The sequence below is a fragment of the Aegilops tauschii genome, chromosome 2 (genome assembly GCF_002575655.3).
Source record: "Aegilops tauschii subsp. strangulata cultivar AL8/78 chromosome 2, Aet v6.0, whole genome shotgun sequence".
In the NCBI taxonomy this organism is placed as follows: domain Eukaryota; kingdom Viridiplantae; phylum Streptophyta; class Magnoliopsida; order Poales; family Poaceae; genus Aegilops; species Aegilops tauschii.
This window is the reverse complement of record NC_053036.3, coordinates 634,440,231-634,463,671: the sequence shown is the minus strand read 5'-3', so window position 1 is coordinate 634,463,671 and position 23,441 is coordinate 634,440,231. Positions and strand designations below refer to the sequence as shown.

Genomic DNA, 23,441 nt, shown 5'->3' with positions numbered 1-23,441 from the left:
AACAGAAATAAGGAAAAAGAGACAAAGAGAAATACGGCATGTAGGATAAAGTTCTTACAGGGATTTCTGTCAACCAATGCCGGTAAGAACATTAATACTACTCCACACAAATGATTAAAATGATAAAACGCATGATTGCCGCGGCACGTTTACTTTTTTGTGGGAAAACATGCTGTTAGGTGCAGAAGTAAAGAACATATCGCATGGATGCTTATTGGCATGTATAAAATCATCAGACCAAGACAGAAGAACCATGACTATCATATCTAATGGAACTAAGATTTACATAGTGGCAGCCATTGATCTAGTTACTCAGGGGTAGTGCTAGTGTTAAACAATAACTCTAAAAGCAAAGTTACTGAGTCTACTAAAGTAGAAGAGAATTCAGTTGTTTACCTGGGAAGAAACATCACTTCATTTCCAATAGAAATATGACCAGTTCATTTTCAAAGTAAAGATACTCATCCTTGAAAAGTGAAACAAAACTGCAGAAGAGCAAGGTGTCAAAATCAGATGAGAAATTAGAAATTGATAGTGAAACAAACTCACAGAACCACATCACCCAGAAGGCCACAGGAATGAGTCTCACATTGGGAACAATTATCTACAAGTCATGTACCAAAGATTCAAGGACAGTTAAGAGAATCTGCTGGTCTAAAAATAATGCAAAGAGGGGCCATGAAGAGGTATCTCTTAGCAGTGAAAAGTGAAACGACAACTACTTTATTGTGAGTTGTACTCTATACATATTTATAGTATTCTTGTTAATACAGACCAAGGAAAGTGTGTATACTCACATTTAAACTGTTAAACTAAAATCTGGAATGAAATTACCTAAACCAAATAAGGAACATGAGATATGTCACATGCGTGGAGCTAGCACATGTTAAATGGTGTGTATAAGCTTGGATAAAATTAACTGATATGGTACCAATGAACATAACATACAGTGAGGATTACAATCTAATATCTTCTTGATGAGCTTCTTTGTCTTGTCGATAACCAAGATGGGAAACCGGAGCCTACTTTGTATATATGCATGAACAAGCAGGTTATCTTTCAGGCACTTACTTATTTTTCACGCAAAAAAGGAACTTACATTTGGCAAAAGAAAAGTAGTACAAGTTATTCACCGTCTTGTAAAGCAGCATGAGATTTTAATCTTCGAACAGAATGACGACAAAAAAATCACCCTACATGACCACGGATCCGCCTTGGCACCATCAGAACCTTTGTTATTTTTAACTTGTACATCGAAGAAAGTACTGAAAAACTGAACAAAATATTCACTTGGGTGAAAATAAGTACATAGCTAATTCAAGGCATGGATGCAAATTAAGAACCTCGGGAGCAACATAATTGGGAGTTCCACAAATCATATGTAGTAGCCAATCCTCCTGAAAGATAGCAGAAAGATATGCAAAAACAATCAGCAGATTGTATTGGCTGATTTGAGATAGGCATTGCTATTAGATAAACAGCAAAAATAAAGCCAAAAGCGCTGGAAAAATCACTGAATTTTGAGTGAATTGCAAAAAACATCGACATTGAAGGCTAGGGTTGCAGAAATCACAATTCTACAATCTTGTGCCAAAAATCACTAATTCTGAGGCTAATTTTTTGCAAAAGACACTAGTCAATGGCTTAGGCCGTTTTAAGCACAATTATGACACGCGGGTCCCGCTGGACAGGGTGACGTGGCAAAAATAAAAACTAATTACATCCCGATATAATTTTATTTTGCAAAAAGACCCCTGAAAGAAAAGCAATCGGGTCCTCCTTCATCCTCCATCGGTCCCACGGCGGACGCCGGCGACACTCCCTCCCCGTGCGCGGCCGGCCCATCTGCTACTTGCTCCGGCGGCGGGATGAGGGGGGGGGGGGGTCTCCGGCGTGGTCGGGGACGGGCAGGTCGGCTCGGGTTCGCAGGCTAGCGGGGGTGTGGCAGCATCCGGGTTCGTTGGCCAGACCGTCAACGGGCGGTGGGCGGCGATGGCTGGATTCCCTTCCAGATACCGCCAGAACCGGTGCTGGTCAACGCGAGCAGGCTGGGGAGCGGCAGGTTTCGGCGCGAGGGGGGTTGGGTTGGCGGCGCCAGCTCATGGATCCAGTGACGAATGGGGCAGCACGGCGGCACGAGTTCCTCCTCCAGCCCCTGACGAGCACGACGAGTGCGGCGGTGGAGCCAGGGTGCATGGCGACGGCGGTGGGTGTCTCTAAGCCGACCGACGGCGCCGGTTCCGGCTGCCCCGGCAGCCTCGGCCGCACGCCGGCGAGGTCAAGCGCGCCGACTGCGGAGTTACTGCTGCTGCTGGCACTCTGTCGTGATTCCCTCCTCTTTTTTCTGAAAATATGACCGCCCTTTTACACTTTAGTCTTTGCAATTATATCTATTTGTGTTCTGTTATGGCGTGCCACGTCACCCTGTTCAGCGGGTCCCATCTGTCATAAACATGATTAAAACGAGCGAAACGGACGACTAGTGTTATTTGCAAAAAATTAGCCTCGGAATTAGTCTTTTTGGCACAAAACTGTAGAATTGTGGTTTCTGCAACCCTAGCCTTCAATGTCGATGTTTTTTGCAATTCACTCCTGAATTTTGCACCATGATGGTTTCCATCAAGCTAGAAAAAGTGAAAGCAAACAATATACGTACTCTGACTTGCTGTGATAGGGAGCTCAGTCCAAAATCACCTTGAGAGTGTCATTAGTACAAAGCAGAAGATCGTCAGGATGATATAAGGAAGAAGATAATTGCTATCAACCCACTTTTCTTCCCATAGATCACATCAGTAAGCAGCACCCCGCAATACCTTCAGATCGTGGTGATAGACGCCTCTGCTATGGCAGTAGCCGACAGTGTTGATCAGCTGATAGAAATATTTCCTCGCATCATCATCCTCTTTCAGCCTCTTGTGCGAAGCCTAGGCACGAATAATGACAAAATTAACCATATAGGCACAGTGGGAAGCATAATCTACAATGTTGACCAAGGCATGAACAACTCATGATTTTTTCAGAAATTTGGCCACCTGGGACAATCTCCTTCACTATGTATATCTTTGTCCTGGCCATATCCTCTATAAGTCACGCGAATTAAATCTGGGCATAGTCATTTACATGGTTAAAGTCCAAAGCGTAATTTTCAAAAAGAAAAAAACTTGCTTCCTGAACAATAAAATCTCATTTATATCGGACTTCCACGTGCAGCGCATATAATCACCACATAATACATCAACTACTATTAATGCAATTAACAAGCACCAACCACTGGTTCTTTCTAACCACATCAAGTTAATTGTATGTGAGAATAACACATCAGTTCTGAAAGTAGGATCTTCTATGTAAAAAAATAACACTACATGAAGTAAGGATTCATATATTGATTAAAGAGAAATAACATTAAAGGAAGCAAGAACCTGTCAATTGATTTAAGGAAAGACAACATACGAATAAAATCCATTCCGTAGCCTAAATTACAGATATTAATATTCTGTTCTCCCCAAAAACTATCTGAAGAGCGACAAATAAGAACACCCCTGCTAACATATATAGGACAAATGTTTCCTACAAGCAGTGGTAGTTACCACCACTTGCGTTTTGTATGTTGTATGTAGTATCTATCGAAACCGAGAGTATGTACGTGTAGTATGTAGTATATAACAATGATTAGGTAGTATATATACTATTTTTTAGGTAGTATGTACCATGTTTTGAGTATGCTCTTTTTTAGTATAAATATGTATGTATTTCACAAATATAACAAAAACTATGGGCTCATATGCAATTTTTTCATTTAACTTGCTTTGAAATATCTTAGATATATTATATGAACATATTTAAAATAATAAAATAATATATATAGTACCACATGGTAGTATATGAGATATGTGGGGTAACTACCACCGGGTGGTAGGATGGATTTTCTATATATATATATATATATATATATATATATATATATATATATATATATATATATATATATTATGCTAATGTTTTTCCAAAGATAATCCGGTCAGCTCAGTTTAACTGCACACATCACATTTTGAAGCGGAAAGTGTTATGAAATTATTAATTCCAGTAGGCCTTCATAAACCTCTCCCCACCAAACTTCCTTCTCTGTGTATATTCATAATGAGCAGGTCCAACTACTACTTGCTGCACACATTTCCCCTAAAGCACTAACCCAAACATGTACTGCAGTGCACCGAAAGCAGGGGACACACATGTTTCCCCAAGCAGCAAGCAGAAAGCAAATCAGCAGGGTAAACATACGCAAACAAGAACATGCAGCAAGAAGCAATCAAGCGGGACAATTAGAGGCTTAGAGCACATCTAAACTTGCTGAGTAATGACACAGACGTCAAACAACCTGGACAGGAAGGGAAACAAGAGCATTGACACAGAAGAGCGGTTTTGGTACTACAAGCCATATTGCTACAAAACTATAGCTGTTTCTGTTAACCAATTCAAACATGGACTGGATAAATTCCGTGGACGACAACTGCACAGTAATAAATATGTCAGCTATGAAAAACCTACCCTACCTGGAGGTCCCTTTGCACCACCGATATGGATTTCAACACTGCACATAGGAGTGAAAACAAACCAGGGAAGATGATTACTTGCAAGATTCTTTCACAACAATTATTGATGATCCTTTTCTACCAATAATACATCCCATTTTTCCAGGAGGCACAACCAAGAGCGAAAGGATATCCACCTCAGGAACACAAGCTTCAGCTTCAATGTCATCTGTCAACAATGTTTAATCGATTTTGTTCTATAAGTTGAATATATCAAAACTTCATAAAATGAATTAAAGACTGCAAAGCAAATAGATCCATTGTCATTTCATATTAGTTCTTATATGACGATTCTGCACCTACAAGGCTACAATGCTGGACCATAAAGCAAACCCCAATCATTAGGTTACAAATTTATGATTTATATCTGGAGAACCAAAAGTAAAACAGATTTGGACATACAGTAACCTTCCTAGATTTGAACGGAAAGGGTGTAAACAAACTGACCAGGGACAGCTGGAAGAGGCGGCCAATCTTCATGTTGGTTGTCATTTATGCAAAAACACCTACAGTATAGCTCACTTTGTACTAACAGACGCCATGAAGATACTTTTCTCAACTTCTCCATCATTTTCTCTTGTATATTGAGAAGGAAGCGCACATCATCCATTGCTGCTCGAATCATCACTTCAGATAAGGGCCTATTTTCCAGAAATCTGGGTCCTAAAAATCCATCAAATTACAATAAATTGTTAGTTTCAAGAAAATATAGCGGCACAATGGAAATCGTGTGCGTCAGGCCTGGAGAAAATAATATTCTACATAAGAGCTCTATAATTTTCCTCACAATTCTAACCTGCCTTAGAAGGGCATGGACTTCTTCCTTTTCAGGATATGGCATTCCTACACAAAGAAGTACAACAGTATCACACCACACAATCAATCAAATGCAAAGCACAAAAGAAATTGAGGTTGAATCCTTCATAGATTTAGTAAACATCTGCATGGTGTTTAGAGCAGAAAGACTATTTGGCATGATGTTTTACAGAAGCAACAAACTGCTAGCAAGAGTAATGGAACCACAATACATTACTTCCATATTTACTGGATTTGCTATATGAGCACCACGAATCTTGTATAGTTGTATACCACGCAATATACATTTTAACGCAAACCCATTATGTGAACTGGATTCGAGGGGGCAGACGGGGAAGGAAGGGGTGGCGGCCAGGAGGCTAGGGTTTGTGGGAGGCGCGGGTGCGGGCTCGAGTGCGGGCAGAGGCAGCGGCTAGGTCTTCTCCACGGGGGAGGCTGCCTTTTATATGCCTACGCGTGAAATGACTAAAATGCCCCTGACGGGGCACGGAATTTGCAGGCGGTGGCACGAGAACTGTGCCGATTTAAAGGCGACGTGGCCACCTTCGTTGTGACTACCACTTCTTCAGGGTTTATATGTTCAATTGCATCATTCTTAGATTCATGGACTGTTTACTCATGACAGATGTTAAAGCTTTTAGCAGGCTGCATTATCTAATTTTATTTTATTTTGAAAAAGGAGGATAACCCAGCCTCTGCATCTGGACGATGCATGCAACCATTTTATTAATTATTCACAAAGACCTTACAAAGTAATACATCAGTAAGTCTGAAGCCATCATCTTTACAATATCTGCTGCTATCCTAACCACTTGATGAAGGGGTGCCGATTGTCCAAGCCGAATACCAAACAGACCTTGCACCAAAGCCTAACATCTAAAGCCGGATGCCTCAACCATACCTCAAACCGAGTCTGGGGTACACACCGGTCTGACACACTCTCAGAGGTCGCCGCCACCGTCTTCCACCGATCCATCTTCAGAGCAGGTATTGACGCGTCAAACTTGTCAGGCCTGTCGTCGACGCCACCACGACGCCAGACAGCGCCACCATCATGCGCTCGGCCATCAGCACGCATCCACCGCCGAGACCCCGCTGCTCCATGCCGTCGGGAGACATCGTTGTCGACGTGCCAGTTGCCACACCGCTCCTCCTTCATGAATACCATCTGTTGCCACTAGTCTCATCGCCACCGAAGATAGGGGCATACTGAGCCACCTCCAGGAACCACCCGAGCTCTCTACACCACACGCTCCAACCCACCACCCAAGACGACGCCACCAAGGTGGAAACAACGTTGTTGCGCTGCTGTCGCCCAATTCCAAAGATTTGGAGTTCTCACCCGAGCAATGTGGAAGAAGGGAGTGGGGGAGATGTGTCAACATTGCCTCCAAGGGGGAATCCGGCGCCCGCAACACCGCCCATGTCGTGGTCGCCGCTGTCGACCAAGGGTATCCCCTGGACAGAGCTCCCAGTCCAACTCCCACCATGCTAATCGCCAGATCCCACGGAGAGGAACTCGCCGGAGATCGAACTAGCCAGTGGAATGGGAGCAAGCATCAGGTGGCCGTCTTTGGATCTGGACATGGGGAAGAACGGGGTATCCACACGCCGCGACCCCCTCCTGTGGGCCCTCGCTGCCCGCGCAGCCAAGGGCCACAGCCAGCCACTTGGCGGGTGCCTCCCGCCGCAGGAAGGACGTCGCCCTCACTGTCGAGGCTGCCGCCTCGGAGCCCAACCCTTGTCACCTATTCGATAGATCCTTGCCGCCCCCTTCACCAGCGGCTACGTGATGAGCCGGTGGCCCCCTCCAGTGGCAACGAGGGAGATGGGGAGGAGGGAAAGGGCCAGCGGCGGCTAGGGCTACATTATTTATATGTAACATGTTGAATTAATACATGTCTATGAAGGAAATATGCCCTAGTAGCAATAATAAAGTTATTATTTATTTCCTTATTTCATGATAAATGTTTATTATTCATGCTAGAATTGTATTAACCGGAAACTTAATACGTGTGTGAATACATAGACAAACAGAGTGTCACTAGTATGCATCTACTTTGACTAGCTCATTAGTCAAAGCTGGTTAAGTTTCCTAGCAATAGACATGTGTTGTAATTTGATGAACAGGATCACATCATTAGGGAATGATGTGATTGACTTGACCCATTCCGTTAGCTTAGCACTTGATCGTTTAGTATGTTGCTATTGCTTTCTTCATGACTTATACATGTTCCTATGACTATGAGATTATGCAACTCCCGAATACCGGAGGAACACTTTGTGTGCTACCAAACGTCACAACGTAACTGGGTGATTATAAACGTGCTCTACAGGTGTCTCCGATGGTGTTTGTTGAGTTGGCATAGATCGAGATTAGGATTTGTCACTCCGATTGTCGGAGTATCTCTGGGCCCTCTCGGTAATGCACATCACTATAAGTCTTGCAAGCAATGCGACTAATGAGTTAGTTACGGGATGATGCATTACGGAACGAGTAAAGAGACTTGCCGGTAATGAGATTGAACTAGGTATTGAGATACCGACGATCGAATCTCGGGTAAGTAACATACCGATGACAAAGGGAACAACGTATATAGTTATGCGGTTTGACCGATAAAGATCTTCGTAGAATATGTGGGAGCCAATATGAGCGTCCAGGTTCCGTTATTGGTTATTGACCGGAGACGTATCTCAGTCATGTCTACATAGTTCTAGTACCCGTAGGGTCCGCACGCTTAACGTTCGGTGACGATCAGTATTATGAGTTTATGTGTTTTGATGTACCGAAGGTAGTTCGGAGTCCCGGATATGATCACGGACATGACGAGGAGTCTCGAAATGGTCGAGACACAAAGATTGATATATTGGACGATGTTATTCGGACACCAGATGAGTTTCGGGGGTCACCGGATAAATATCGGAGTGCCGGGGGGTTATCGAAACCCCCCGGGGAACTAATGGGCCAACATGGGCCTTGTGAGAGAGAGAGGAGGGGCCCTTAGGGCTGGCCTCCCCCTCCCCCTTGTGGAGTCCGAATTGGACAAGGAGGGGGCGGCGCCCCCTCTTTCCCTCCCTCTCTCCCACTCCTTCCTTCCCCATCTTCCTTCCCTTGTTGGAAACCTACTAGGAATAGGATTCCTAGTAGGAATCCTACTTGGGGGCGCACCCGTTGAGGGCTGGCCGGCCTCCCCTTTCTCCTTTATATACGGGGGCAGGGGGGCACCCTAGGACAAAAGTTGATTTTTTAGCCGTGTGCGGTGCCCCCCCCTCCACAGTTACACACCTCGGTCATATCGTCGTAGTGCCTAGGCGAAGCCCCTACGTCGGTAACTTCATCATCACCATCACCACGCCGTCGTGCTGACCGAACTCTCCCTCTGCCTCAACTGGATCAAGAGTACGAGGGACGTAATCGAGCTGAACGTTTGCTGAACTCAGAGGTGCCGTGCGTTCGGTACTTGGATCGGTCGGATCATGAAAACGTACGACTACATCGACCGCTTTGTCATAACGCTTCCACTTATGGTCTACGAGGGTACATGGACAACACTCTCCCGCTCGTTGCTATGCATCACCATGATCTTGCGTGTGCGTAGGAAATTTTTGAAATTACTGCGTTCCCCAACAGTGGCATCCGAGCCAGGTTTATGCGTAGATGTTATATGCACGAGTAGAACACAAATGAGTTGTGGGCGATAATAGTCATACTGCTTACCAGCATGTCATACTTTGATTCGGCGGTATTGTTGGATGAAGCGGCCCGGACCGACATTACGTGTACGCTTACGCGAGACTGGTTCTACCGACGTGCTTCGCACACAGGTGGCTGGTGGGTGTCAGTTTCTCCAACTTTAGTTGAATCGAGTGTGGCTACGCCCGGTCCTTATTGAAGGTTAAAACAGCACATACTTGATGAAAAATCGTTGTGGTTTTGATGCGTAGGTAAGAACGGTTCTTGCTCAGCCCGTAGTAGCCACGTAAAATTTGAAACAACAAAGTAGTGTGATGTGATATGGTCAAGACATGATGCTAAATTTTATTGTATGAGATGATCATGTTTTGTAACAGAGTTATCGGTAACTGGCAGGAGCCATATGGTTGTCGCTTTATTGTATGCAATGCAATCGCCCTGTAATTGTTTTTACTTTATCACTAAGCGGTAGCGGTAGTCGTAGAAATAATAGTTGGCGAGACAACAACGATGCTACGATGGAGATCAAGGTGTCGCGCCGATGACGATGGTGATCATGACGGTGCTTTGGAGATGGAGATCAAAGGCACAAGATGATGATGGCCATATCATATCACTTATATTGATTGCATGTGATGTTTATCTTTTATACATCTTATTTTGCTTAGTTCGACGGTAGCTTTATAAGATGATCCCTTACTAAAATTTCAAGGTATAAGTGTTCTCACTGAGTATGCACCGTTGCGACAGTTCTTCGTGCCGTGACACGACGTGATGATCGGGTGTGATAAGCTCTACGTTCACATACAACGGGTGCAAGCCAGTTTTGCTCACGCAGAATACTCGGGTTAAACTTGACGAGCCTAGCATATGCAGATATGGCCTCGGAACACTGAGACCGAAAGGTCGAGCGTGAATCATATAGTAGATATGATCAACATAGTGATGTTCACCATTGAAAACTACTCCATCTCACGTGATGATCGGACATGGTTTAGTTGATTTGGATCACGTGATCACTTAGATGATTAGAGGGATGTCAATCTAAGTGGGAGTTCTTAAGTAATATGATTAATTAAACTTTAATTTATCATGAACTTAGTCCTGATAGTATTTGCATATCTATGTTGTAGATCAATAGCTCGCGTTGTAGTTCCCTGTTTATTTTTGATATGTTCCTAGAGAAAAATAAGTTGAAAGACGTTAGTAGCAAAGATGCGGACTAGCTCCGTGATCTGAGGATTATCCTCATTGCTGCACAGAAGTATTATGTCCTTAATGCACCGCTAGGTGACAGAACTATTGCAGGAGCAGATGTAGACGTTATGAACGTTTTGACAAAAGCTCGATATGATGACTACTTGATAGTTTAGTGCACCATGCTTTACGGCTTAGAACCGGGACTTCAAAAATGTTTTGAACGCCACGGAGCGTATAAGATGTTCCAAGAGTTGAAATTGGTATTTCATACTCATGCCCGTGTCGAGAGGTATGAGACCTTTTACAGTACTTTGCCTACAAGAAGGAGGAGAATAGCTCAACCAGTGAGCATGTGCTCAGATTGTCTCGGTACTACAATTGCTTGAATCAAGTGGAAGTTAATCTTCCAGATAAGATAGTAATTGACAAAGTTCTCTAGTCACTATCACCAAGTTACCAGAACTTCGTGATGAACTATAATATGCAAGGGATGACGAAAACAATTCCCAAGCTCTTCGCGATGCTAAAATCGGCGAAGGTAGAAATCAAGAAAAACATCAAGTGTTGATGGTTGACAAGACCACTAGTTTCAAGAAAAAGGCAAAGAGAAGAAGGGGGACTTCAAGAAGAACGGCAAGTAAGTTGCTGCTCAAGTGAAGAAGCCCAAGTCTAGACCTAAGCCTGAAACTAAGTGATTCTACTGCAAAGGGACTGGTCACTGGAAGCGGAACTGCCCTAAGTATTTGGCGGATAAGAAGGATTGCAAAGTGAACAAAGCTATATTTGATATACATGTTATTGATGTGTACTTTACTAGTGTTTATAGCAACCCCTCGGTATTTGATACTGGTTCAGTTACTAAGAGTAGTAACTCGAAACGGGAGTTGAAGAATGAACAGAGACTAGTTAAGGGTGAAGTGACGATGTGTGTTGGAAGTGGTTCCAAGATTGATATGATCATCATCGCACACTCCCTATACTTTCGGGATTAGTGTTAAACCAAAATAAATGTTATTTGGTGTTTGCATTGAGCATGAATATGATTTGATCATGTTTATTGCAATACGGTTATTCATTTAAGTTAGAGAATAATTGTTGTTCTGTTTACATGAATAAAACCTTCTATGGTCATACACCCAATGAAAATGGTTCGTTGGATCTCGATCGTAGTGATACACATATTCATAATATTGAAGCCAAAAGATGCAAAGTTAATAATGATAGTGCAACTTATTTGTGGCACTGCCATTTTAGGTCATATTGGTGTAAAGCGCGTGAAGAAACTCCATGCTGATGGGCTTTTGGAATCACTTGATTATAAATCACTTGATGCTTGCGAACCATGCCTCATGCGCAAGATGACTAAGACTCCATTCTCCGGAACAATGGAGCGAGCAACAGATTCGTTGGAAATAATACATACTGATGTATGCAGTCCGATGAGTGTTGATGCTCGCAGCGGGTATCGTTATTTTCTGACCTTCACACATGATTTGAGCAGATATGGTATATCTACTTGATGAAACATAAGTCTGAAACATTTGAAAAGTTCAAAGAATTTCAGAGTGAAGTGGAAAATCATCGTAACAAGAAAATAAAGTTTCTTTGATCTGAACGTGGAGGAGAATATTTGAGTTACGAGTTTGGTCTTCATTTGAAACAATGCGGAATAGTTTTGCAACTCATGCCACCTGGAACACCACATCGTACTGGTGTGTCCGAACATCGTAATCGTACTTTATTTGATATGGTGCGATCTATGATGTCTTTTACCGATCTACCACTATCGTTTTGGGGTTATGCATTTAGAGACAGCTACATTCACGTTAAATAGGGCACCATCTAAATCAGTGGAGATGACACCGTATGAACTGTGGTTTGGCGAGAAACCTAAGTTGTCGTTTCTTAAAGTTTGGGACTGCGATACTTATGTGAAAAGGTTTCAAAATGATAAGCTCGAACCCAAATCGGAGAAGTAAATCTTCATAGGATACCCAAAAAGAAACTATTGGGTACACCTTCTATCATAGATCCGAAGGCCAGATCTTTGTTGCTAAGGATAGATCCTTTCTAGAGAAGGAGTTTCTCTCGAAAGAAGTGAGTGGGAGGAAAGTAGAACTTGATGAGGTAATTGTACCTTCTCCCGAATTGGAAAATAGTTCATCACAGAAATCAGTTCCAGTGATGCCTACACCAATTAGTGAGGAAGATTAATGATGATGATCATAAAACTTCAGATCAAGTTACTACCGAACCTCGTAGGTTAACCAGAGTACGGTCCGCACTAGAGTGGTACGGTAATGTTGTTCTGGAGGTAATGTTACTTGACCTTGACGAACCTACGAACTATGAAGAAGCGATGATGAGCCCAGATTCCGCAAAATGGTTTAAGGCCATGAAATCTGAGATAGGATCCATGTATGAGAATAAAGTATGGACTTTGGTTGACTTGCCCGATGATCGGCAAGCCATTGAGAATAAATGGATCTTCAAGAGGAAGACGGACGCTGATGGTAGTGTTACTATCTACAAAGCTCGAATTGTCGCAAAAAGGTTTTGACGGTAGCAAGATTGTTGATGTAGATCGCTGTCACGATCCTTGCCCCGGCGGCACTCCGGTGCCACCGGAAGCGAGGGGGAGTGAGCCCCCCTCCCCTCCTTCTTCTTCTTCCTTGGCCTCCCCCCTAGATGGGAGGAGGGTTCCTCCTCTGGTCCTTAGCTTCCATGGCATGGGAGGGCGAGAGCCCCTCCGAGATTGGATCTCCCTCTCTGTTCTCTTCTGTTTCGCGTTCCCCAGATCTGGCCGAAAACTGTTTCTTATATTCCCGGAGATCCGTAACTCCGATTGCTTTGAGATTTTAACACGATTTTTTACGGATATAAGCTTCCTTGCGCCCGAAGTAGAGGTCCAACCGACGTACGAGGTGAGCACAACCCACCACGGCACGCCTGGCTCCTCTAGCGCGCCCTGGTGGGTTGTGCCCACCACAGACCTCCGTTTGCTGTGATTCCAACTCCCAAAAATCACATATATTCCAAAATAATTCTCCATGAAATTTTATTTCATTTGGACTTCGTTTGATATGGATACTCTGCGATACAAAAAACATGCAGAAAACAGGAACTGACACTTGGCACTGGATCAATAGGTTAGTCCAATAAATCATATAAAAAGTTGCCAAAAGTGTATAAAAATTGTATCATATTGGCATGAAACAATACAATCAAAAATTATAGATATGATGAAGACGTATCAGAATGCATCAGTGCAAACGTTACCTTTACATTTCATTGTATTTACGAATCACCCCTGAATGAATATCCTTCCAGCGGATATGCGCAATCTTTGGCCAGCTTTCTCCATCAGGTGCACGACAGCTCTTCTCCAGGAGACCACAATTCACTATATGTATGCGCCGGAGGGAGGTTGGCAGATCTGGCAGAGATGATATGTTGTAACAGTGTAGAATTTGGAGATCCGCCAGACTGGAGAAGCACTTCAGATTTGTTGGTAGAGACCTCATTGCGCAACCATAAAAGTGCAGACACACGACAGATGTGAAGTTTGCAGATTCTTCAAATGAAATGGATGGTTCCTCACAGCAGTCAATATTGAGACGTGGGGGGGCTGTAAAACCTTCACCCGAGGGCATGTGGTTGAGCATCACGGAACTGCTAATTTCGAGTGATTTCTGGACTCGAAATTGTGAGATGCACTCGGTGCTGAGACTGGGAACATTTTTTAAAGTTACATGACGAAGTTGCAGGGAAGTCAATCCTTTGAGCGTGCACAAATCTGGCAGAAAAGAAAGTGATAAAGATTCAAGGGAGGTTAGACTACCAATGGACAAGGTTGCAGTGCTTCTACAACCCCATATGAAAATACTTGTCAAGTGTGGCCAATCACCACAGAAGAAATCAGCTGCAAGCACGCATTCCGCTATAAGGAGATACCGAAGGGATAATGGCATAATTTATGCTCCACTTGCCAACTCCAAAGAAGGACAGGAAGCCAACCTAAGGTGCTCAAGAGAGGTAGCGGCTCGTATGCCCCCTAATGATCGGAGACACCAGCATTCTTTGATTTTCAGGTTACAAAGCTTTGTCGAATATTGGAGGACCTCTTGTGACGGAAGTGTAGTTAAAGTCATAACCTTTGATAAGCTCAGTTCTTTCAGTAAAGTGAGACCATGAAGGCAAATAGCTAATGCTCCATCTGTAATATTGCATGAAGAAATAGTAAGTTCACAAAGTCTTGATGGTAGAACCAGCGGCAGCTCTGCTGTCCCTGCATAAATTAGTCTTATCCTCTGCTTGTGGCAGCATACCATGCCTTGATGATATCCTCTTTTACATCTAATATTTCACCTGGCCATCTTCCAAGAGCACTTCCAATGGTTTGAAGATGTGACGATGTACCAGCGTCAATCAATGGGATCAACTGCTTAAATGATGAATGTTCAGAGGACAGTACCTTCCAAAAAATCTTTGGTCCTTGAGATACCTCATATACAGAAGCAAGTTGTGATTCCACATGGTCAGTCCTCTTGATGTCCTCACTTTGATCATGTTGTCCCAGCTCATGGTTGGAAATAAAGGTAAGCAGTGGACATTTTTTATTTTTAAATTTTTAATACTAGCACTAGTGCAGAACCGGCCTTTATCACCGGTTCGTAAGGGCCTTTAGTGTCGGTTCTGCAACCGGCACTATGGAGTGGAGACTAAAGGCCCCCCCACAAACCGGCGCTAACGTGCCACCACGTGGCACGAGCCAGGCCCGGGTGCGTGTAGGACATTAGTACCGGTTGGTAATACCAACCGGTACTAAATGTTTGGGTGTGTTTTGGTTTTAATTTTTATTTTTCCTTTAGTTTTGTGTTTTCAATTTAATTTAGTGATTGTTTTACATTATAATGAGTTGTTAAATCATTAGGTGAAAGTACCGCAGATTAGTTTTGACTGGATGCATGTGGATCCTAACTAAGTGATCAAGTATATGCCATATCCATATGATCACTTAGCTAGGATCCGTCCAGTTGAAACTAATATGCGGTTTCTTTCATAAATGATATAATAACGCATCATCATCATCATCATATTATAAGCGTTCATAACACCACAAAAGCAAATCACTCTTTGAGATTAAGTTCAGGACGAAGAACACGGACACGCATGAGAGGACAACAAGTACTAAGAGCATGATAACTAGCTAAATCGCTCCTGCTTCTCTCTCTTAGGTAAAATAGCATAGACATGTATAGCTCTCCTGATTCATCATATTGGAGCATGCAGATGAACCTGTCTCCTAATCGTGGGCTGCGCTTCTGATTGCTGCCCCCTAGTACTTCTCTGCGATCGTTAACAATTTTGCTCCAATCTTTCACTATTAAGCATTCATCGCTTTCAGAAATCCTGAATGCACTCATGTGCATTGTAGGATATCTTGGCCATAAGCTAACAATTGACATGCGACCTTTAGTCTCGATCCACTTAGGCACAACTATCATCGGGAGTCCCTGTTGAAGAACATCGTATAGTAATTAATATACTTAGCAATGAAAGTTTAGCTTGAAAAATAATGTATGCAAAAGATGCACTGAGGACTAATAGTAAAAATCTTACCATCTTTCCTAAATACATGTGACCGTAGTTCAATACGATCACTATTGGTCGCACGTTTTGAGTACTAAGATTTTCAAATTCAGGAAAATGATTTCTCTTAACAGCATCAAGATCCTCAAGCCATGAAACATAATGACTTATCTCCTCGCAGTTTAGTTCAGCTCCGGGACAGTAGTAGGTCCTGTCTACCAAGTGCAGGACATGTTTGCTTGAATGGAAATAAGCTGTCAATAGAAATTAGTTGTGAACTATTTTTGAATAAACAATATCAAAGACATAAATATGGTTGAAAACTCACATAATGGTAGAGCTGGAGGCGTCTGCACATCGACCCAGATGTCTCTATTACCTTCAATATCATCTTCCGGACGAATATCAAAGGTGATAACCATATCAGGCTCAAATGCATAAGCCTTGCATAGTGCTTGCCAAGTTTTGCATTCAAAATAGGTGTACGTGTCTGCATTGTATAATTTGACGTTGAAAGTATAACTATGCTCGGTCTTCAGGTAAACTCTCTTTACCTCCATAGTTTCCATAGCACTGAAACCTATCTTATCCAAGACAAAAATTCTTGCATGGCAGGGGATGCGCTAGTAGAATAGTGAAAATTTAAAATTATAAGTTGAAGCAAATGAAGCATATATATAAGTCATGCTTAATTACGAAAAAAGACTTGTCGTTGTGACTTTGTGTATCCACTTCGAAGGTCTCATCCAGCTTGATGCTGAAGCGCCTATCATCAACAAGGAAATTTATGTCGCACAGGCCGCGCTGGTCTTCACAGAATTCGCACTTAATGAAATCTTTTTCGTCGTCAGACGACATTTCCTATGTTCATATAGGTGAAACATTAAACACTTACTAGTTCTATTAATTCAACTAATTCAACTAGTTCTATTAGTTCAACTAGTTCTATTAATTCAACTAAGCATTTAATAAAAATAAACGTGTTCTATTAATTTTCTTTCTAAAATAAAGTAGCTAGTTCCATATAATAATATTTTAATTAGATCATCAAATCTCATATATCTAAATTTTCTTACTAAAAATAAACTAGTTCTATTAATTCAACTAATTCAACTAAGAATTACTAAAAGTAAACTAGTTCTATTAATTTTCTTATTAAAATATATAAAGTAGCTATATATATATAGTAATATTTTAATTAGATCATCAAATCTCATATACCTAGATTTTCTTACTAAAAATAAACTAGTTCTACTAATTCAACTAGTTCAACTAAGCATTTACTAAAAATAAACTAGTTATATTAATTCAACTAGTTTAAATAATCTCATATACCTAAATTTTCTTACTAAAAATAAACTTGTTCTATTAATTTTCATAATAAAAATAAACTAGTTATATTAATTCAACTAGTTCAAATCTCATATATATACCTAATTAATATCTAGCTAATTCATCTAAAATTGACATTAATATTTAACATCTTTTCCATATAATTCATCTAACATTAACATTATAACATTCTTATCTAAGTAATTTATCTAACATTAATCTAAACAACAGAAAACAGAAAATAAGTAAAAACAATATGTGTGTGTGTGTGTGTGTCTGTGTGTGTGTATGTGTGTGTGTGTACGAGCGGGGGCGGCGGCATACGGGAGGCGGCGCGAGACGGCGATGCGACGGGGACGGCGCGACGACGAGCGGCAGGCCGGGGGCGACGGCGCGATCGAGACGGCGACGTGGTACGGGGCGGCGGCGACGGGCGGCGGGGCCGACGGCGGTGACGGCGACGACGGGCGGTGAGGGTGAGGGCGACGGCGGTGACGGCGACGACGGGCGGCGGGGGCGACGGCGCGCGGCGGCGATGTCGCGCGGAGTAGTTGGAGAAGAAGTGGTGGTCGATGAAACTGAATTTTTCGTAAGTGCCATATATATAGGAGGGGCCTTTAGTACCGGTTGGAGCCACCAACCGGTACTAAAGGCCAATTTTCGCCAGGCCAAGGGGCGGGAAACTGCCCCTTTAGTACCGGTTCGTGGCTCCAACTGGTACTAAAGGCCCCCTTTAGTACCGGTTCGTGGCTCCAACTGGTACTAAAGGCCCCCTTTAGTACCGGTTGGAGCCACGACCCGGTACTAAAGGTGTGCGCTGGCGCAAGAGCGGTGCGGGCAAGTTTAGTCCCACCTCGCTAGCCGAGGGGCGCGGCTGCTGTCTCGAACTCCTCTCTATAGCAGGCTTCTGGGCCTAACTCTGGCGCGCTGCCCGTTGAGCCTGCTGGCCCTTCTGGGCCTGTATTTGCAAACCCTAGGGTTGGCAGGCCCAGCGGGCAGCGCCCCAACAATTTTTTATATATTTTTCTTCTATTTATTTCCGAGTAATTTTTTTTGCTGTATTTAGTTTCTTTGTGAATATAAAAGAAATTATATAGTTTTTTTCTTTTCTGCATTATTTCTTTTTTGCTATTCATTTTGTAGTGATTTTCAATTTAACCGTCGTTTAGCTCTCTAAACAAATCGGTAAATAACTGAAAAACAGCAAATGATGTCAGAACGTGTTGGAAATTAATGACGTCGCTTTGAATGATGCATACTGAACGCAAAAATAGGCTGGAGTTCAAATAAGTTTAAAAAATATTGAAGTGCCCGTGTAACAGATGAGTTCTCGTCCGAAACCCTGATACTTCGAAAGAGATTGTCCAGTTTGTACACGAGGTGCGTCCAGTTTTCGTCGTGACCCTCTCTACTCTTTTGCACATGCTATGCGGGCGAAATGATGATACCATGCCAAGTTCCAACATTTTCACCGTTCATTTTGTAGTGATTTTCAATTTCACCGTCATTTATCTCTCTAAACAAATCGGTAAATGACTGAAAAACAGTAAATGATGTCAGAAGATGCTGGAAATTGATGACGTCGCTTTGAATGATGCATACTGAATGCAAAAATAGGCTGGAGTTCAAATGACTGAAAACAGCAAATGATGTCAGAACGTGTTGGAAATTGATGACGTCGTTTTGAATGGTGTGTACGGAACGCAAAAAAGTCTGGAGTTGTAATAAGTTTAAAAAATGAAGTGCCCATGTAACAGATGAGTTCTCGTCAGAAACCCTGATACTTCGAAAGAGATTGTCCAGTTTGTACACGAAGTGCGTCCAGTTTTTGCCGTAACACAAGAAGTCCGGAGTTGTAATAAGTTATTAAAGATAAAAAAAGAGGCACAATGCTCGTTAATTAGCTTCAAGCCTTTCGGAATAGTGCAAACTGCACTGCACATAGCTCCGTGCAGTCTACACTATTCCTCAAGGCTTAAAGCTAAGCAACGTGCAGATGAGCATTGCGCCTCTCCTTCATCGTCCCTGCACTCAGGGCTTATAAACCGCTCCTAGTGCCTCTCTCTTCGTGAGGTGGGACTAAAAAATAGCTTACTAAGAAACTATAGTACCGGTTCATGGCACGAACCGGTACTAAATGTGCCCGTGGGGCCCCAGCCTGACCACAGCCTAACGCAGCATCATTAGTACCGGTTCGTGACACGAACCGGTATAAAAGGTTGCTCACGAACCGGTACTAATGATCTCCGCCCGCCTAGCCGTTGAAACCGGCACTAATGGACACATTAGTGCCGGCTCAAAATCAAACCGGCACTAATGTGCTTCACATTTAACCCTTTTTTACTAGTGTAGCTGGAAGACAAGGCAATATCTTCAGGTTTGGGACATTCTCGAGGACAAGTGAACAGCAATTCCTGAAGAGGTTGATATTAGATGGCAGGCCTTCTAACATACTGCAATCAGCAAGTGAAAAGGATTCCAAATTCTAAAAATGTGAATCCTCAAATAACCAATTTGGATATTTCGCTGCTCTATAACCTTGGATTGCAAGGGCCAATAGTTGTGGTGGTGGCTTCAGACCTTCTAAAACCTCTAAATGTAAACGATCCTCTGCATTAACATCATCCCTGCAACACCAGGCAAAATGCAAGCTTTTGAGATGACTTTTCTGATGTAGCTTCGCCTCTAAGGCTTCATCCCTCCCAGTAACAATGTCAAGATTTTTGACACTTAAACTGCCACCAAGCTCCTTCATGTTCCCCAGCTGTCGCAACTCATATCCCTTCTGCTTCTGCAAATAAAAATCCTCAAGGTTTTGGAGTGAGGTTAGCTTGCCTATGTTAGGAATTTGCCGATCTGATTTGTATATTGAGCCCATATATCAACATACATCCCAAGATGACGTAAATTACTTAAGTTGCAGTGCACCTCAGGCAAACTATGGAGTTTATCACTGAACTGAAGAAATTGCAGGTGATAAAGAGTACATAATGACCTCGGCAGCTCAGAAACCAAACTTCTGATGATGTTCAGATATCGAAGGTGCTTCAGCTCACCAATAGATTCTGGCAACTTGCTCTTGTTGTATAATGACAAATATAGTACACGCAACTTCTTCAGTCTCTGTAGTACCTGATTAAAAACATCATTTATGTCATCTATTACTGGGTCAATGCAGATAACAGTGCGTAAATGATGTAACCTGCAGATACTTTGCTTATGTTGTATCATACTCTCAACACAAACAGAGAGATGTCGAACGGTGCATGGTATCTCCGTCATCTTACCATCTTCCAATCTGAAGCAGTCTTGTTTCGAGAGTGACTGTGCCAAATCATGAAGGAGATCATGCATAACATGGGTATATCCATTCGAAACTTGTTGAAGGAATGAAACAGAGACCATCCATTGAAGTAATCTCTTCCAATATCTTCCATTCTCTTGCTCATGTTGCATGAATCAACAAATCCCTCTGCTACCCACAGGTGAATCAACTCCTCGATGCCATACATGTGACCTTTCGAAAATAAGCTGCAATAAAGAAAGCACCTCTGTAGACGTGGATCTAACTTCTCATAACTCCATAGCAGAGCTCTCCTGGGCTCACTTAAGTTGTCAATCTGTATAGATAGAGCATCTTTCCATGCACTGATATTTGTTTTTCATTCAACTGGGAACCCACAACTTTTGCAGCCAAAGGAGATTTCCCAAGCCTTTTAACGATTTCCTCTGCAATCTCTTCTTGTTTTTCACACAACTGTGGATTTCTGATTTCTTGTTCAGAGAAGGCATGGTATTTGAACAGTGCTAGGAACTGCCTATCTTCCATGTTTTCCAAACAAAATACTACTTCACTGCAACAAAGAGCAGCCGGAAGTGTATCCCGTCGTGAAGTTACCAAAACTTTGCTTCCAGTGTGCCGAGAAACTAGAGGCGCTAGCAGTTGGTCCCACTCCGTCTGATTGTTGGAATCATCAAACCAAATATCATCCAGAACCTGCAGGAACTTCTCTCATTCTTGCAGTTTATCTCTTAGTTTTCCCTGGAGAGTGTCAAGGTTGTCAAGGCGTGGGCATTCCCCATTTGTTGCAGACTCGAAAATTTCCTGTGTATGACGACGGACATCAAGTTTGCGAGAGATGAAGACCCACATCTTGACATCAAAACATTCTTCTACCCTCTTGTCATTGAAAACATATTGTGCCAGGGTTGATTTTCCCATGCCTCCAGCTCCAACAATGGCCAAACCTGAGTACTTGGCAGAACTAGCCTCAGCAGCACTCGTCTGGGTAAGGAGGTGTCTTATATGATCACGGTCCTTGTCGCGACCAATCACTTTCGGTGGTGGTATAGATGTAGCCTAAGGAAAACTCGCTATTGACACAGGGGGCCATCAGCGCTATTACCGAAAAAGGCTTTCGCCCCGCTTTATATATAAAGCAATGACCGACCGCAGCTTAGATACAAACGCACGCCACCACAACACACGCACACACCCAAGGCTGGATACATAGGCGCGGCAACACTACCCCCCGTACTACAAGAGCAACCGGAGTCCTCAACCGAGGAGACGCCAACGCGAAGAGAAGAAGCCGCATATAACGAACCGTGTGCTTCAAGGCGGCGCCTTCAGGAAGGTTATGACACCAGAGCGCCGTCACCGCCCGACCCGAGAATCAGAGTTTCCCCTGGAGCAACACGACGGGCAATGAGAGCCGCGACGACGCCTTCAAGAAGGAAGCGAGCTTCGCCGTTGCCAGTCCATCCGAAGACAGATCAGGTTTTCACCCCCGCCAACACTCACCACCACCGGACGCCACATCCCGATGACCACGCCGCCCACACGGCCATGGCCACCGGGCAGCACCTAACCACGGGCTCTGCCCAAGAGCACCGCGGAGCCAACCCCAGGGCCGCCGCCCTGGCATCCAAGACCTGGAATCCACCTCACTCGAGACCCACCGCTACCTTAACCAAAGATACGAGCGGAAGGAACCGCCTTTCGCACCCCTGGGCTGCCCCTAACGCCAAAACCCGAAGGTCGGCCAAAATTGGCCTCCATCGACCCATCCTGCTGCCGGGCGCGAGACGAGCACGGTCCTGCTGCCGGGCGCGAGACGAGATCGGTCCTGCTGCCGGGCGCGAGACAAGATCGGTCCTGCTGCCGGGCACGAGACGAGCTCGGTCCTGCTGCCGAGCGCGAGACGAGCGATGGACCATAGTCGGGGGAGGCGGAACCTTCGACGGAGGTAGCAACCATACGACGAGGAGAGGGCCGAAGGTCGAAACAGGCCGCCAACAGACGAGCCGACGCCGGAAAGCCAGCCGCCGCCCCCGTCAACCCGCCGAGCTGCCGTGGAGCCGGCACAGTGAAGCAACCTCGCCGCCGCCACACACAGCCGGGACCGCAGCCACGCCGGGCCGGGGCCCCAAACCCGCGCCGCCGGCCGAAAACAGGTGAAATCCAGCCAGCACGCACCACCACCACCGCCACCATGCCGACGAGGACGAGCGCAACAGCCCCCGCGCACTGCCGGCAGGCCCTAGCCACCGCAGCCCGTGCCACCCGCGAAGCGGCGGCCCGAGGATCCACCACCGTCCAGATCAGATCTGGGAAACCCTCGCCACCACTCCGAGCACACCCCGCCACCGCACCCAAGCACGGGCACCATGCCCCGCAAGGCCCAGCAGCCCTCCACGCCACCACCCGCAGCCGCCGCCGTCACCTTGGCTGCAGCCGGTGCCGCGCCGTCGCGCCCCGCCAAGCGCCACGCATCAGCTCGAGGGGGGCAGCCCCGCGTCAGACCACCTCAAGGGACGGGAGACCAGGGCCCCGCCGCCGCCTACGCCGGCCGGGCTTTGCCTGGCGGCGCGCTCCGGCGGCGGCGAGGGGAAGAGGAGGGGAGAGGAGGGCTAGCGGCGGCGCGCGGGGGCTGTTGGTCATCCAACAGGTCCTCAGCCTTGTACAAGGCGTCTTTGAGCTCTTGGATCCATCTGTCCAGCATGGCCCTCTGGTTGCGCTTGTTAGCAGCTTGAATCATCAACTCGAACTGCGGCATGACGGTGGTCTCCAGTTGATGAAGCTTTAGTGATGAGCTCCTTCAATATTGGTGATACCGCCAGTCGCAAGCCAGCCAGCGCCACCTCCTCCATGGGATTGCGGGGTTTTGTTGTTGCTGATGTTTCCCCTTTTTGTTTTGTGCATGCAGAAACCTGGA

At 44.5% G+C, this 23,441-nt stretch overlaps 1 protein-coding gene and 1 pseudogene across 2 annotated transcripts; both read right to left on the bottom strand.

Annotated features, from left to right (window-relative positions):
* Positions 1-537: 537 nt before the first annotated feature.
* LOC109765507 (uncharacterized) lies at positions 538-5,722 on the bottom strand. Of its 2 annotated transcripts, XM_073509362.1 has the most exons (10): positions 5,386-5,722; positions 5,037-5,252; positions 4,629-4,758; positions 4,551-4,588; positions 3,033-3,102; positions 2,814-2,924; positions 2,657-2,694; positions 1,344-1,397; positions 1,134-1,193; positions 543-604 (listed from the first exon to the last, which is right to left on the bottom strand). In XM_073509362.1, exons 2-6 carry the CDS (start codon positions 5,212-5,214, stop codon positions 2,906-2,908), a joined length of 435 nt encoding a protein of 144 aa, XP_073365463.1. In that variant the 5' UTR covers positions 5,215-5,252; positions 5,386-5,722; the 3' UTR covers positions 543-604; positions 1,134-1,193; positions 1,344-1,397; positions 2,657-2,694; positions 2,814-2,905. The 2 variants fall into 2 exon arrangements, 1 of the variants encoding a protein (XP_073365463.1); XR_012203612.1 differs by having other exon boundaries at positions 538-1,397; positions 2,657-2,924; positions 4,546-4,758.
* A 7,858-nt stretch (positions 5,723-13,580) lies between these two features.
* On the bottom strand, positions 13,581-23,441 carry LOC109765510 (putative disease resistance RPP13-like protein 1; annotated as a pseudogene).